The sequence below is a fragment of the Leucopleurus acutus genome, assembly GCF_964270905.1.
Source record: "Leucopleurus acutus genome assembly, chromosome: 5".
Lineage (NCBI taxonomy): Eukaryota > Metazoa > Chordata > Mammalia > Artiodactyla > Delphinidae > Leucopleurus > Leucopleurus acutus.
Genome location: NC_139147.1, coordinates 12,592,211 through 12,609,321, shown reverse-complemented (window position 1 = coordinate 12,609,321; position 17,111 = coordinate 12,592,211). Strand labels below are relative to the sequence as shown.

General features: G+C 50.8%; 1 protein-coding gene across 1 annotated transcript in view; it reads right to left on the bottom strand.

Moving 5' to 3' along the window:
• Positions 1-689: 689 nt before the first annotated feature.
• The window catches only part of URB1 (URB1 ribosome biogenesis homolog), a 64,785-nt gene continuing 48,363 nt past the window's right edge, over positions 690-17,111 (bottom strand). Inside the window, exons 31-39 of the mRNA XM_082840236.1 lie at positions 11,398-11,558; positions 10,847-10,958; positions 9,018-9,124; positions 8,356-8,499; positions 7,272-7,381; positions 5,221-5,418; positions 3,821-4,062; positions 2,510-3,079; positions 690-1,469 (exon numbers count right to left, since the gene is read on the bottom strand). Of these exons, the coding sequence (XP_082696362.1) occupies positions 1,288-1,469; positions 2,510-3,079; positions 3,821-4,062; positions 5,221-5,418; positions 7,272-7,381; positions 8,356-8,499; positions 9,018-9,124; positions 10,847-10,958; positions 11,398-11,558 (1,826 nt within the window). The 3' untranslated portion in view covers positions 690-1,287. The remainder of the gene's footprint in view (positions 1,470-2,509; positions 3,080-3,820; positions 4,063-5,220; positions 5,419-7,271; positions 7,382-8,355; positions 8,500-9,017; positions 9,125-10,846; positions 10,959-11,397; positions 11,559-17,111) is intronic.

The following is a 17,111-nucleotide window of genomic DNA, read 5'->3' as shown; positions in this document are numbered from 1 at the left end:
GAGCCCCACCGTGGGAAGGGGGCAAATGCACAGAAGCGTCACTCTTGACTTGGTAAAAATCTTCAGTCATTAAAAAACCAGAAAAGGGCTTCCCTGGCGGCGCAGTGGCTGAGAGTCCGCCTGCCGATGCAGGGGACACGGGTTCGTGCCCCGGTCCGGGAGGATCCCGCGTGCCGCGGAGCGGCTGGGCCCGTGAGCCGTGGCCGCTGAGCCTGCGCGTCCGGAGCCCGTGCTCTGCAGTGGGAGAGGCCACAACAGTGAGAGGCCCGCGTACCGCAAAAAACAAACAAACAAACCTGAAAAGAGTCTAAACAACACTGGAAGGAGACAAAAGTGTAAATGTTTAAGCTGAAACCAAGCCATTGCCAGTGCAATAAACATCATATGGGCAAATAAGCAGCCACCTCCCAGGCGGCAGACAGGGAATGCGTGTGCTGACGTGGCACGAGGGCCCAGCAGACCCCTGGGCACCTACCTGGGTGTGCAGGAGGGTACATGCAGAGCTTTAAATGATCAGCACCAAATTTTATCTGGGAAACCATGAAACGTCATATTCAACGTTCGTCAGCTACAATATCAGTTAATGTAGGAATCTTACAAGTCAAATCCTGACCTCTGAAATGCAGGTCTCTGTAGAATAAAAATAGCCTGTGATCAAATCAATTAAACAAAACACAAAAACCTAACAAAAATAGACGTTTATTAACAAGTTATAAAATTCTAAATCCCCCTTTGAAGCAGAAGTTTAAAAAATATAGGCTGTCTTTCCAAAGCAGAAGTCAAAACAATTCCATACTTTAAGGATTTAGTGTAACATCCTTTTTATTTACTAAAATAACTTAACACAACACTGGCAGGGCTTATTTATTCAGAAAGTTCCACAGCTTTGTTTTAAAGCCTTAAGGCAACTTTACGCGTCTCTCTTCTTGCTCTTCTGCCTGATATATCTCTGGACACTTCGGCTTTAAAGCCCACGAATCCCTTACGCACTCAGAAGCGCCACCTCGATTTGTGGTATTTCTTTGAGGAACAATGAGCCCCTAAGAGGAAGGGGCTTCGCTGACTGGGGCTCACGGCCCGAAGGTCCCCAAGCCCACTGTAACCCTGACCGCTTCGCACACGTGGTCCCTTGAGCTTATTATTTATCAGTCAGTTAAATGAAGCCAACTTTTCCTGTCAGGACACCTGGTCAACATTCAGAGCTCGTCATCTCGCAGGCCTTCCATGGAAACCCTTGACTCAACCTGACTCCTAGAGCCTGGAGCCGGAAGCGCCAGCCGCAGGGGGTTAAGTGTCAGGGATCGCGGCCGCGATGTCCTTGCAGAGCCTGACGACGGCCTCCTCGTCACCACCTTCCACGTCCTCCGAGGCGTCGAGGACCATCCGGACGTGGGTCAAGAGGGTGTCTGGCCGCTGGGCCCCCAGCCAGACGTCCTTAATGTACAGAGACACCAGGAACGCAGCAGTGGCTGAGGAAAGGGACGAGGCCATTAGAACGCAATCCGGTCAGTCGGAAAACAAGTCACCCGCCCACACGCACAGGGGCCCAGGGCTGTGCGAAGCCCCAGACGGCAGTGAGCGCGCACTGCCATAAATTAACTCCACCTTGCTTGACTAAGTCGACCTCTCTTGTTCATTTTAAAATTATCTTTTCATGCGATGAATGAATGTGTGTGAAATGTAAAAAAAAGTTACTACAAGTCAAGCCTCTTCCTTGGTGCTGACCGCCCAGGCCAAGAACCACAACGGAAGTTGGGGAGGAGCGGCCCGGAGTCACTTCCCATCATCCCCTCAGTGGCACAGGTGAGAAGGTTTACAGGCCCAGATTCAATTCCCCGACTGCGGCCACGGGAGAGGGCAGGGCACCCCGGCTACCAGGTGAGCTCACCTGCTGTGCTATGAGCCCGCCCCCCTCCCTGCTCCCCCTCGTGTCCCTCATCCCCCAGTGAAGGGTCCACCCTCCCGGATGGAGGAGTCACCTGCACATGGTCACAGCCTCCCTCCTGTCCTCCTACAGCCTCTGCTGTGCCCTCGTCTGTACAGTCACACCTTTATTAAGAACCTGCTAAGCGCCAAGCACATAAATTGTGTGACTTGTGTGTTTGTGTGCGCATGTGTGTGCTCTTGTGCACGTGTGCTCGAATGTACACACACACACACACACACCTGGCCGTGACATGAAACGTAACTCTTCACGTGGGTAATAACGATAGAAACTTAGGGAAGCCGCTGCTCTGCAATAGCGCGTCCCGGTGGGACACGAGGCTGTGATGTGAGCACCTTTCTCCACTGTAAGCAAAACCATCACTAAAGGTTTCTTTCACCTGAAGACAAAGGCAGAGATTTCCTCTCCCCCTGCACTCAGGGCCCCGTCGCCCTCTCCGCGATCCTCAGAACCGTGGAGAGGGGCCCCCAAAGGCTTACGACAGGCTCTAAGGAACAGGAGATGCTCCCCACCCCAGGCCCACTCCCGCGTTTCTTCAGCCTCCGACCTGAGCACCAGGCTTACCTCGCGTGGCTGCATCCTCCGCGTTCAGAGAAGAGAGGTGGACGGCCTCGAGTATCGGCCGGTAGGGGCTCCCGGCGGGGCCGCGGGCCGCCCCCAGCTGCAGCATGACGGCGTTGAAGAGGCTGGCCGCGCTCTGCTCGGGCCCCGCCAGCCCCTCGGCGCCGCAGAACCTGCTATACAGCCTGAACATGCCGCTCGCCACAGCGCTGTCCTGAAGGAGGTCGGCCACTACCGCTGGCCGCGGCAAGACGCGGTTCCTGAGCCAGCCCAGGAGGCCCGCCGTCTCCACCCGGCCGAGCGGGCTCGCGGCCGCGGAGCGCAGCACCCAGCCGGCCACCAGGACGGTGACGGCGCCCACGGGGCCTAGGCCTTCGCTCTCAGGTTCGGGGTCAGGAAACACGGGCCCCCAGTGGGTCAGGATGGACCTCAGGAGGCCCCTGCACGCCTCCAAGGTGGACGCCGGCAGCTCGGGGTCCACCGCCTCCTCGGCCTCCCCAGGCCTCCGCTTCCGGCCCCGGAGGCCTTTGGCTCGGGCTGGCCCAGCTGGCTTGTTCTTATCCTTGAGCATTTCTGTCTCACACACACACACGCACGCACACACACATACATACACACACACCACACACACCACACACATACATGCACACACACACACCACACACACGCACACACACACACCACACACACACCACACACGCACACACACCACACACACGCACAACACGCACACACACCACACACACCACACACGCGCACACACACACATACACAACACACACCACACACACATACACGTACACACATATACGCGTGCACACACGGACACATACACACACATACACACACATACACACACAACACACACACGTACACACATACGCGCGCACACACGGACACATACACGCACACACACACGTACAACACACACATACACACACACACACACACACACACACACACACACACAGGAAAGAGAAAAGGCAGTGAGACTCGTGTTCTGCCCACCCCCTAACACACACACAGATGCAGATGGTGGGGCGGCCCACGGGCTATGCCCTCCCGGGACGCGTCCCCACGCTTGGAGCACAGCGAGTGCTCAGTGCTTCCCTGTGACCCGTCGTTACTGCTATCGTAGCAGCTGAGCGCTGGTTAGCGGCAGAGCTGGGACTCAAAGCCGGCCCCCTGCTCCCTCTCGGGCTATGAAGACGGACAGGCCCTGTCTCTAAGCTGCAGACATGCCGCTCAGGGACGGTAAGACGCCGGCTGCTCCGCGGGGCAGCGAGCACAGCTTGGGGAGCGGTTCCGACTCACTCAGCAGCTCCCTGACTTGGCATCTCTCCGCGGCTGCTCTCAGGTCCTCCTGGAGCCTGACGTCTCTCTCGACGAGGCTCCACTGGTGCAGGAGGACGAGGGCATCCCTGGTGGACAGCACAGTCTCGTTCACGGTGAAGCGGTTCATGTCCCTGAAGGCCTGCAGCACGGTGGCCCGGTACCTCAGCACGGAGTCGAGTGCCCCGAAGAAGCTGGTGAGCTGGGTGGAGGCCAAGGCGGGCCTGTGGGAGCCAACGCCACAGACTGAGCCAGGGCCACCTCCTTGTCTGGCAGCCCAGGACCTCGTCCTGCAGCTCAGCACACCGTCCACTCACAGCCCGGGCGACCCTTCACAACAGACAAGAGCGTGGAGCCCAGCACACAGCGCAGTAAACAGGGAGCCCCTCCAGGGGAGGCAGAATGGGGCCCGGAGTCTGAGCTCCACCCTGGAGGCACAGAAAGCGCTCTGGAAACCGGGAGAGCTGGGCAGAAACCCTGCGGTGAGGGTGCCCGCTGCCACGCTAAACAGCTCCAGGACCGCCAGTTCCTCTCCGACTCAGGAACTCTCAGCCTTGAGGGAAAAGGCTCGGCAAAGCCCGGGGACGGCACCACCCACGGCCAAACCTGACGGTGGGTGCTGCGGGGACGCACGTCCCTCCGAGTTCTAAGGAATTTAAAATTCAAAACCATCTGCCTTCCACAATTTTAACATTTACGATCAGTATTCTGAATAACAATCGGTTCTCAGAGACCAACGTGTCTCGGGACAACCTCAAAATAAGAAACGGGCGCTCTGGCATGAATCCAACAATTGAATTCCGAACAACAGAAAATCAAATGCCCGGTTCTTTATCAAGAAAGTTTCATTCTGAGATGACAGTCCATTGGCTATCGATCCTCTGGTTTCAATCAGCATACTCCTGTTCCCAAGTCAGAAATCTGAGGGCACACAGTGTATTTTCTCTAACACAGTAGAATCTGAGAAGAACTGAGCTCTCCTGAGGAAACCAAGAGTGTAATTCCAAGGGGAAAATACTGAAATTTTCAAGGAATTCATGGATAAGGGAGCCCATAGGCTAATGAAAGCGGAGGTGAGTTTGGGAGCAGCTTAACTTTCCTAGGCCTAGATCATGGAAAATATGTTCCTTCTATAAAACATTTTGAGTGCTTCGATCCAAAAGTCCACTAGATGGTTTGCTGCTAAAAATGATCTGGAATGACAGGCTTTTCGAGTGTGCTAAGTTCTCAGGGCCTTGAAAGGAACCTCCTGAAGTTGACGTGGAAAGAAGAGCAGCTGAAGTAGGTTTCCTGACGTCACCGAAGGGATGGCAGCCTCCGCCCAGAGCCTACCTGTGGAGCCGTGACCTCCAAGGGGTCATGGCCAGTGGGGAGGGGCTTACCTCAGGTGCTTCGTGAGCACAAGGAGAACGTAGAGGAACTCGTCGACCAAGTGCAGGGCGAGCAGCTTCGGGGGCTCCTGGGACCCAGGCTTGCAAGGAGGCTGCTCCCCTGCCTCCACGCCTCTGTCCCCCAGGGTGGTCACCCACAGCGTGTGCAGCAGGGAGATGAGGTTGGAGAGCAGCCGAGTCTCCAGGAACCTGAAATCAAATGTGGGAAAGTCTGTCACATCCTCTCCTCCCAGTGACATCTCCTGGAGGGAGTGGGCGGCAACCATGGAAGACACTGCGACGGTGGTGACCATCCCAAGTGGCAGACTCCTCCCCTCTCCCCCAACCATCTATCCTCACACCTCCCGCTGCAGCCCCCAAAGAGGGGGACACAGCATCTAAGTGAACACAGGATGTCTGCTACAGAAACGCAGCTCCACCCCAGGGCGAGGCCCCAACCCTCCTTTCTAGACAGCCAACCACCTCAGTCCCCACTGAGGGACATTCTGGAGCCGCTGCGGCACCGTAAGAAGAGGCTTCCCGCCCACGAGAACAACTCAACCCTAAAGCATAAAGGACAGCCAGGAACAGGTAATCAGCCAATGCTGCCTTCAGATATAAGACATTACTTTCTTTCAGAGAAAAATCTTTTAATTCTTTTTAAAAAATGCACAAAAGGAAAAAAAAATGCATGAAAGAGCCTGGATATCCCCAGGCTTATCATCATAGGTAGCTGTTTGAAAGAAAGATCCCTGCCACCAAGGGCTGTCTGCTGAGACAAGGTCTTCATCTTTTCACACAGCCGCAAACTTAGGAGAGTGTAAGGAATCAAACAGGTCACACTATGGACTGAACCGTGTCCCCCGCCCCATTCAGATGCTGAAGCCCTAACCCCAGTGGGACTATATTTGGAGGTGGGGCCTTTGGGAAGCCATTAGGTTTAGAAGTCATGAGGATGGAGCCCCCATGATGGGATTAATGTCCTGTAAGAAGAGAAAGAGACCAGAGCTCTCTCATTCTCTCTCCCTGGTCATGTGAGGACACAGTCGGCAGTGTGTTTGCCAGGAAACGAGCTCCCACCAAACCCAACCATGCTGGCCCCCTGATCTCAGACTTCCAGCCTCCAGAAGGCGAGAAAATGAAACTGTGTCATTTGAGCCACCTGGTGACAGCAGCCCCAGTAACAAGACAAACACCCACTCCAGCCCTCGACGCTGCTCTGGCACCGGCTCTTCGCCGAGCACCTTGACCCTGGGCGGGAGTGGAGTGCGAACCCACATCACCGCATGAGCGTTCCTGAAACAGGAGCTCCCTGTTTCTGCCTCAGGAAGGGCAGAGATCTTGAAACCTCAGATGGGGGACCCCACTCCAGGGGAGGAGCCTGGACCTGGCACAAGAGACGGAAAGGTGGTGTAGAGGATGCTGTTTCGGGAACACAGATTCTCCGGGACACTTCCAGCAGACACGAGAGATGGCAGGAGGTGCCACGGTCTCCATGTCACCTCCTTCTGCTTGACGCACAGCACACACACTCTCTCGCTCTCACACACACACAGACACAGACACACACACAGACACAGTCACACACACACACAGACACACACACAGATACACAGACACAGACATACAGACACACACAAAGACACAGACAGTCACACACACACAGACACACATACACAGACACACACACATACAGACACACACAGTCACACACACACACAGACACACATACACAGATACACAGACACAGACAGTCACACACAGACACACATACACAGATACACAGACACACAGACACACACACAGACACACACAGAGATACACAGACACACACACACACACATACAGACACACACAGACACAGATACACACACAGTCACACACACACACAGACACACAGACACAGACAGACACACACACATACAGACACACACACACAGACACAGTCACACACACACAGATACACAGACACACACACATACAGACACACACACACAGACACAGTTACACAGACACAGATACACACACACACACAGACACACACAAACACACACGGTGCTTACTTGCTCTCCAGGATGTGTAGGACCCATGTTAAGAGGCTGTAATCCCGCAGGATCTCATAGGCAGATTTGGCATCCCGGGCAGCGTTCTGCAGAATTTCCAAAACCCAATTCTGCAAACCCAGAACAGAAAGTTACTCTTCAGTGGGAAAACCTGACTTACGTGATCCAGGGAATACTTTAAAAAACAGAATGCTATGTTCCAGTTACAGGCGGGGGCTGCACGTACCACCTGCTAAGTCCGTAAGGGTGGTGGCCGCGTGGGACCACCCTTCCCCACAGTGACGGCCAGAGCACACAGACGGCCACAGCGAGCTCGGGCCCGGGGCCGCCCACCCGCTAGTCCACCACAAGCAGAGACGCAGCACGGAAGCCACACGGCCCGCATCTGGGGCAGCCTGAGTGGGGAGGAGGGTGGACCCGTTTCTAGCCCAGCCATGGACTGCGGGCGGCTCATTCATTGCCTTGATTTCACCCCCTGGAGGGGACGGAACGGTGGGACTCCTGCTGGAGCTGTTAACTGGGTGCTTCAGAGCTCTCACATGCTGTAAGAAATAGAAATCTACCGCACTCGAATTCGGGTTATTCAAACTCACTCCTATTTACCCACATTTTACACGATACCACAAGCAGAAGCTGACCCGGCTAGAAATCAATCAAAACACTGATGATTCTCCCAGTTATGTCTCACACGACATGAGCTCTGGCTCCAGGGGCAGAGCTAACGTGCAGACTCCCTCGTCAGCTGTGAGGCAGGCAGGTTCGACTCCCGACTCATCTTCCCAGCCAAGTTTTGAGAACCTGCAGCTTCTGTGCATCGTGAGACATCCTGGTGGCTCGGGTGTGTCTCCAAGCACCTCAGTCATTTATGGGGTGACGAGTTTCTAGAGCTTTCAGCCGTTCCAGAGCCACCTGGGTACTCATCACCCCCCTCCCTCTCCACAGGCCCTGCCCCCAGGCCAGGGCACCGGAGGCTAACGTAGAATCGGGAGGCCAGGCTGGGTGAGACTCCACGGGGACTTGGCTGGCAGATGGAACCCCATGCAAGGGCCCAGGCCTCAGCCCCCCAGGAGCGCGGGCCGCCTACCTGGGCCACGTCGTCGCAGAGCGGGCTGCTGAAGAAGGACAGGATGACGTGGAGGACGCCCCGCCTGGCGCAGAGCTCGTAGCAGTACTTGTCCCGCATCCCCTGGCGCAGAAGCCCAAACATCCACTCCCGCTCCGTCTTCTGCTGTAACCCAAGCAACCAAGAAACGATTGTGAAATAAGTGAAGGCCTTTTCCCCTGAAAACTCTTCCAACGCCAGTACTTTCAACTGGGGGCAAAGGCTGCAGCACAGCCGCCCCCACCCTCCGTTTCTGGGTATGTTATTAAAAACCCTGCATCTCCTCTCTGCTTCCATTTCTCCAGGTCAGGAATAAGGGACCAAGTCAAGTTTATACAGTGAACTGTGCTTACTCACAGGGGGTGTTCTGTAAAAGCACATTAGTATTCAACCCAGGGCTTCACCAAGAAAATACAACGAGGAGGCCACGACTCGAGGCCTCTGGAGCAGTCTGTGAGGTCTGAGAAGACACCCAAGAATCAAGGTGTGGAATGGGAAGCGTTTCCACACACAGGCCCGCCTGGCCCCGAGCTCCACCCCAGCCTGTGCTCTGCAGCTGACAGTCTCCTCGGGGAAACGTCAGCGCAGTGGCTGAGCACCCCATTTAGGAGTCTTTCCAGGACCCCGAGACCTCAGAGCCTTACCTCGAAGTCTGAGCTGTAGAAGAACTGGTAGAAGCCTGGAACTTTGTTCATGTTCAGGTGCTCGTGGGACAGCAGGAACTTGTTGACCTTCAAATACATGTGCTCCTCTGCAAACACAAGCAGACAGTCACTCACCACAGAGCCAACAGGACACCCCGTGGCCGGCTGCAGTAGGGGAGCAGGGCCCTGGGGGGCGGTCAGACATAAATCCCTGCCCCCTCGGGGCTTTCCAATCCTTATCCAGGTTATTAGTTCTCAAGAATTAAAACGCAGTTAAGACACCTTAGTTCTACACAGCACACGGGCTTCTCTTGCGGCCCAGGAACCACGTAAGGATGTCCAGTCCTTCGGAGACGTCACCCCTCCCCAGGCATCAGCCCACTGCCTAAACTCTAATCAGCTGGTGGGGAGAGTGGGGCCTGGCCACACTTCAGACAGCACAGGGCTAACACCCAGCCCATCGGCCTCCCACTGAGGAAACCGCCACAGCAAAGGGGGCTCACACGCGCCCTGGGTCACTTGGTCCTTGAATGCAACGGGGCCGACATCTCCTCCCCCGGTCTCAACCCTGGACCACTGATGCTGCCCTGTGCTCCAACACCGACAGGAGGTCTGATGTGGGACAGCTTGCCTGGGGGGCACAGACTGGATGGGAGGCCAAGGCCATCCACCGTGACCTCTGCTGGGGTATTTTCACAGAAGAGTTTGTTCCTTTGGAGTCTAAATGGCTAATTACCTTCTTTCCTCCCGTAATTTCTAAGGTAAAGAAAAAAAAACATGTAATAAAAATGATACAGGGAACAACAACAACAAAAAAATGATACAGGGGGACTTCCCTGGTGGCACAGTGGTTAAGAATCCGCCTGCCAACACAGGGGACACAGGCTCAAGCCCTGGTCCGGGAAGATCCCACATGCCGTAGAGCAACTAAGCCCGTGTGCCACAACTACTGAGCCTGCGCTCTGGACCCCGCGAGCCACAACTCCTGAAGCCCGAGTGCCTAGAGCCCGTGCTCTGAAACAGGAGAAGCCACCGCAATGAGAAGTCCGTGCACCGCAATGAAGAGCAGCCCCCGCTCGCCACAACTAGAGAAAGCCCGTGCGCAGCAACAAAGACCCAACGCAGCCAAAAATAAAGATACGGAGGACATGAAAATCAAATCTGAATTCTAACAGCAACTTGACTACAGGTTGATTGTGGGGCCTTGAACAAGCTATTTAACCTTGGGGGCCCCAGCTGGGAGGCTGTCTCCTCATCTAAAAACAACCATGTTACCTCCAAAGAACCCTGTGGTCCCTAACGTTATCAACATTCTACGACTTTTCACTAATTACAAAAAAAAAAAAAGGTCCTATGATAGACTGACTTGTGCTCACACTACCTCGGCGCTGCCCCGCTGTGAGGAACAAAGTGGAGTGTTTCGTGTTCCATGCCCTGGGTGACACCTGCACGGGACCCACAGGCCGCTTGTCCTCTAGCTGGTGAGCTACACTGACGCTGACCCCCGAGCTCAGAGCGGCACTGCCAACACGGACGGGCCTCCGTGTCAGGTCCCTCTAAGCGCCCGCGTCCAGATCCGTGACGCCCCCGAGCAGCCCTTTGGTGGGAGCTGTGATTTGCTTTACCACAGCTTTACACCCCTACAGGCAAACAGGAACACATCATCTCCCCCCATCGTACACACTCTTCTGCGCCGTGCATGTGTGACCCTGATCCGTCTCCCTCACCTGTGTGGTGGACTGGTTACGCCTGCGGGATGAACGCCTCCAAGTGGCCTTGCTCAGCCTCAAACTTTCCACCTCACCCCAACCTGATTCTGTCAGTGGTACCTGGTTTCAAAATTTGCAAGGCTGCTTTGGCGATGAAGAGAGCCAAGGTGAAGGTGAGTCTCATGTTCTTAGTTCGGATCCCGTTCCGGACTACGTCCAACAGGTACAGTACCTTCAAACCAGGAAAAAGGGGCGGAAAAAAAACAGAATTTGCAGAACGTCTGTGATCAGCCTTATCTTGTACAGCCTAAACCACGGCTTTGCAGAGTGGCCTGCTCCTCGCACCCCAGGGACCACCCAAGGTGACGCCTGTCCCCACCACCTCAGGGCGCAGCTTCTGAGGCTCTGTGTTTCCTGGGTGACAGCTGCCGTCACCCCTGAGTTCAACAGAAATTAGAACTGCTCTGCCCACCGCGACACAAGAAGACCACTTGTAAGGGGAGACCTGTCTCCATCTCCCAGGGCTGAGGACCCGAGACAGCCTCAGGCATCAACCCCCCCCAGCAGGGGACAGACTTTGTCCTGTATGAGTCTCCCGGCAACACCTCTGATCTCCTTAGGAAATCCTTCCACCAGGCCGGGCGGAGAGCCATCCCCGCAGCCCCGCTCACCTGGGGCTGCTCCCGGAAGCGTGCCCCCTCCAGTTGTGAGTAGTAGGCTGCCAGCACGGAGTAGGCCGCGGCTCGCATCAGGGGGTCGTAGCTGCTGAGGGCTGTGACAGTTAGGCCCAGAGCATTTGAATCCACAAATTTCCGACAATCCACCACAAATTCTGAGGGAAATAAAATACAGCCTTAACTACACACACACATACACACACACACGCTATGATTCTGTGACACTCGTGCAACACAGAGAATTCCATTTGCTCTCGCATCTTACCACCGTCAGCTATGAGTGCGTGCTAGGTACAAGAAATGCAAGTCTTCCTCCTGCACTCCTTAACTTCTGCTGAAGCCGGGCAAAAGACTCTCTCCCCTTCCGTGGCAATAATCACATGCCTTCAGTTTCTAAGATGCTTGTAATCCCAAGAATCCCAGGAATCTTTCATTACTTCTCACAAATACCCAGTGAACCAGAGATCAGAGGTGACATTCGGACCCGCCACTGAGATCCCAGCAGGCGGAGGCCTGGGGGACACAACCGGAGGGTCAGCAGAGAAAGCCGGCTCTCGGGTCTGCCGTGCTCAGCCCTCGGCCTCTGAGTTCCCACCTACAAACACAGCCAAGGAAAATACGTAAGGCGGCGATGCTGGGAGATACAGCCAATGCGAACTGGTCTGAGCTGGACTATCGATTTTACGAAGGATTAACTTATATCCACTCTGCAACCCTAGTTCTTTCTTCAAACAAATGACAGAAATCTCACAGAAGAGCGGCTCACCAAGCCTGAACAAAAGCTACAGCCCAGAGCTGGCTGGCTGATATTCTCTCCTCACCTGTGAGGCCCTGAAAAACTCACGTTACTCCAGGAGAGGATGTGACGGGAGAGAAGGTCGGATACACGAGGGGACCCACTTGATCACACCTGCAATTCAGGACACTTCCAATCCTCTTTAACAAAAACCCAGGCCTTTTTACAATATAAACATTGTCAAGAAAAACCTCAGAACAGGGATAGGTCACCTGGGGAGGGTGAGATGAATTGGGAGATTAGGTTTGACATAAGTACACTGTAAATCAACTATACTTCAATAAAACAAGAGACCAAACAAACAAAAAAGAAAAATGCACTAATCTGATCAGCAGATTAGACATTGAAGAAAAAAAGAACAGTGAACCTGAAGACAGCAACAGAATCTAACCAAACTGAAACACAGAGAGAAAGAAGAATTTTAAAAGCATGAGCATCACTGAGCTGTGGGACAACTTCAAGCAGGCTAATGCATGTATAACTGGAGTCCCTAAAAATGAAGAAATAATGGCCAAAACTTTTCCAAATTTGACAAAACCACAGACCTACAGGCCCAAGAAGCTCAATGAACACCCCAAACACAAAAAACATAAAGAAAATTACACCCAGCCTTATCATAATCGAATTGCTTGAAACTGGTGATTAAAAAAATCTTAAAAGTGGTCACAAAACATAGAGCGGAACAAAGATAAGAACACTGTTTCTTGTTAGAAACAATGCAATCCAGAATCAAGGTGACAACGTCTTTAAAGTACAATGACAAAAAAACTTGTCAACCAAGAATTTCCTACTCCATGAAAATCTTTCAAAAGTTAAGACTGAAAAGCTGAAAGAATTGATCACCAACAGACTTGAACTATAAGAATTCTTAAAAGTATTTTGATGAGAAGGAAAATGATAGAAGATGGAAATCTGAATCTACACAAAGGAATGAAGAGAACAAGGAATGATAACTATGGGGTAAACAAAATATTTAAATCCCTTGAAAAGGTAATTGACAGTCTGAAGCAAAAACAACCACGTATTTGTAGGCTTTTTAACATTTATCAACAGATGGAAAATGTATGATAATTATAGCGCAAAGCCAGGAGGGGAGAGATATATATTATTGTAAGGTGCTTCTACTATCCATGAAGTGGTATAATCTCACTTGAAAGTAAACCACAATAAATTGAAGATGTATACCATAAACCCTAAAGCAACCAACACACACATACACACAAAAACACATATACACACACACACGTACATATGCTGACAAACACACACACACAAATTATAGCTAAAAGCCAAAAAAGCAGATAAAGTGGAATCAGATTGATAATCACATTAAATGTAAATGGTGTATACATTCCAATTAAAAGGCAGAGACGGTCAGATTGGATATAAAAACAAAACCCAAGTATACGCTGTCTACAAGAAACCACTTTTAACCTCAAGATGCAGATTTTAAGTAAAAGGATAGAGTGGTGATTATTTTGAAATGTAGAGAAATAGGTAATCACTATGTTATGCACCAGGAACTAACAGTGTTGTAGGTCAACTATACTTGAAAACAACAAACAAACAAACCCACAGGAAAAGAGATCAGATCTGTGGTCACCAGAGGCAGGAGGTAGGAGGAGGCAAAATGGATGAAGGCGGTCAAAAGGCACAAACTTCCAGTTATAAGATAACTAAGTATGAGGGATGCAATGTACAACATGGTAAATATAATCAACACTGCCATATGTTATATATGAAAGTTGTTAAGAGAGGAAATGCTGAGTTCTCATCACAAGGAAAAAAATTTTTTATATTTCTTTAATTTTATATGTATATGAGATGAGAGATGTTCACTAAACTTACTGTGGTAATCGCTGCATGACGTATGTTAAGTCAAGTCACTATGTTGCACACCTTAAACTTATACAGTGCTGTATGCCAATTATATCTCAATAAAACTGGAAGGAAAGAAAAAGTAAAAGGATGGAAAAAGAATAATTAGAAGACCCTTGGGCTCTAACAGCTTATGGACTAAATTTTCTCATTTCTAACAAGTGACTACTTTTGATGGGAAGGGGAAAAAATGCCAAATGCTGTACAAAGCATCAAACTGAGGGATAAAATTATATTGTTTTGGAAAAGATGAGATATGTTTAAGATACCTCCATACCTACGTAACAAACACACATAAATGGAATAAATCTGGAAAAGAGAACACTCTAAACATTTAATATTACACTCACTAAAAATAGCTAGTACTCAGCAGGGATATTTTTAGTAATCACTGACACTCTCTAAGACAAAAGGATTTTCCACGTGTCCGTGAGGAAAAGTCAATTTCATGTTCTGTGGTCATCTCTGTTATTCTCCGGAAGTCTTGGCTTTGTAACATGTATGGAAAAGAGCTTCCCTTGAGTGTTGAAAACATAATAGGCTATCAAAAAATAGTTATAAATACCATTCTCTTTGTTTTAAGAACTTCATAAATAGAGATTCGGCCTTGTGATAACAGATTTTCAAACCAAAATGGCTTAACCAGGACAATTATCAAGGATTAAAAGAAAAAGCACCCCACGTTTTATGGGCCTTGGTGGCAGTGCAGCTGTGCTGTCGGAGCATAAAGAGCTGTTCATCACGCCTCCTCCCACACCATCTCCTAGAGGTGGCCTGGCCAGGAAGCCTCGTCACAGGGAGCGGTCCATGGAGCCTGTGTCCAGTGGTCTGGTGAGAACCGCACGTGGGCCTCCCTGTTCTGTGAATTAGGAGCCAAAGAGTTCAGCCCGGTTCTCTTGAGGACAAGACTTTGCTGTGGAAAAAGCATTTGTCACTGCCATTGCTAACAGCCTTGGCTGGCCCTGCTTCCCAGCCAAGGACTCACAGAAAAGCAGCAGTGAGGTTAAGAAAACAGGTTCCATCTTCAGCAAAGGCAGTGAGACGAGTTCCTCTGAAGCCTGGCCACCACGCATACACACTAATCAGATTTGTGGTCACCAGAGGCAGGAGGTAGGAGGAGGTGACCCAATTGAGGACTGCAGAATGTTGAGCAACACTTGGACCCGGGTGCCACTGCAGGAAGTAAAAACATGCTGTGGAGAACCTGTGCTACACACAGCATGGATGAATCTCACAAATATAACGTAGATAAATGAAGCTCATACAAAAGAATAGAAAGTGTTTAATGCCATTTACATAAAGTTCAAATACAGGACACCGGTCCCTACTGGGGAGGAAGGGGCCTGGCCAGGAAGGGGCCCGAGGAGGAGCTGCCGATTCTGTTCTGTTCCTATCTGGCCAGTGGTTTCACCAAAACTTGAGCCACACATATATGATTTGCACTGGTGTCTATATATCACACTTCAATAAAAGTTTACTTAAAACATTGTTCATGTTTAGTGATCCACCAGGGCAACAGTAAATGGAATGGTAACTTTTTAAAAAGTAATAAAACGAAAAAACAGATTCGTGACAATTCAACCACAGTAAACCTTTGGCCATTATCCTGTTCACAGATTTCTGTTCTGTTCAACTTATCATTTCACTGCTAGGAATTTTCCTCTCCTGTTGAACTGGTATTACTTCCTTTTATCAGATGATGAAATTTGTTTAAAATATTATGCTTCCATTTTTTTTGTTGTTCTGGATTATAAGTAGCCCAGAGCAAAATTTAATGAACCTAGTTTTTCTTGGTTTGCTTATTTGTTTTGCATAACTATTTCCCTATCCACTTATATGCTTTTTAAAATGTTCTACTTCAACATGAATGATTTTGGTATAAGCAGTATTTTAAGCTACTGCAAGTCCTTTCTGGGTAGACATGCTCTGCGAATTTTTCTACCTATATTATACCAATAAAATGTAAAAGCGGCTGTATTTGGAGATTTCCCTAACTTGAAAGAGCATTTACTAGTTACCTCTCTTCACAAAAGGCCTTCCAGATCCTGTCCTTCCCCCTTCCCCCCACTATCCAAGATTCTGGGAAAAACACTGCCCTGATTTTTACTATTTCTCTACTGTTTTCCAAGCCTTTGCCTTCTGTCTCCTAAAAGCTCTCCTGAAAGAGCAACAGACTAAATGATTTGTTATAATTCACTCAAGTTGCATCATATTTTTAGACTGTGGAAAATCTATTTTCATGTTTGATGAGAAACAGACTTAGCCAGCACTGCCAAGACCTGGGGGGAATCAAAGAGCGTAGTAGATGTGCCTCACTTGGCTGCTGCTAAAAGCCACCAGGGCAGTTAAGATATCTGCTGGCCATCATCATCATCTGACATGTGCATGAAAGAAAATGCCCCTGCTCTCTTGCAAAGAAACTCTAGCTCAGCCACAGAACCCAGTGCTCATGGAGAGGCTAGTCTCTGAGAACACAGCCCTCTCATCTTTCTGTTAGGAACTACGGGCAGTGGTAGAGGATCAGCAAATCCATAAGGAAGAGCATTTGAGTATAAAAAGACCATCAAGTTTATAAGGGGAGAAAACAGGGCAATCAGTGAGGCATGGTTTCCTGGTGCAACTAATCTACACGGCCATTACAACCAGGAGGGAGGAGTGAGGGAGCCCCTCAGGCTTCATGCTGGCTGGTCCCCACTGGGCATCGGAGGGACCCTAATACAGAGGAAGGACGAGGCTCCCGCTTGGTGCCAGTGGAGGCCACGTGAGGAGCAGTAATGGCCACTCCTGCCCTCCCAGCCAGGAAGTGTCAATGGAGGGGCGTCGGGACTCCCCAGCCCGGCAGTAACCAGGAGGAAGGGCGAGGAGGACAGATGGAGGACCGACAAGTGGGGACGGGATCGGAACACCCACAGGCGAAAAAACGAAGCTGGACCTAAACTTCACACCTTATACAAAAATTAACTCAAAATAGGCCACAGACTTAAATGTAGAACCTACAACTATAAAACTTTCAGAAATAAACATGGGAGAAATT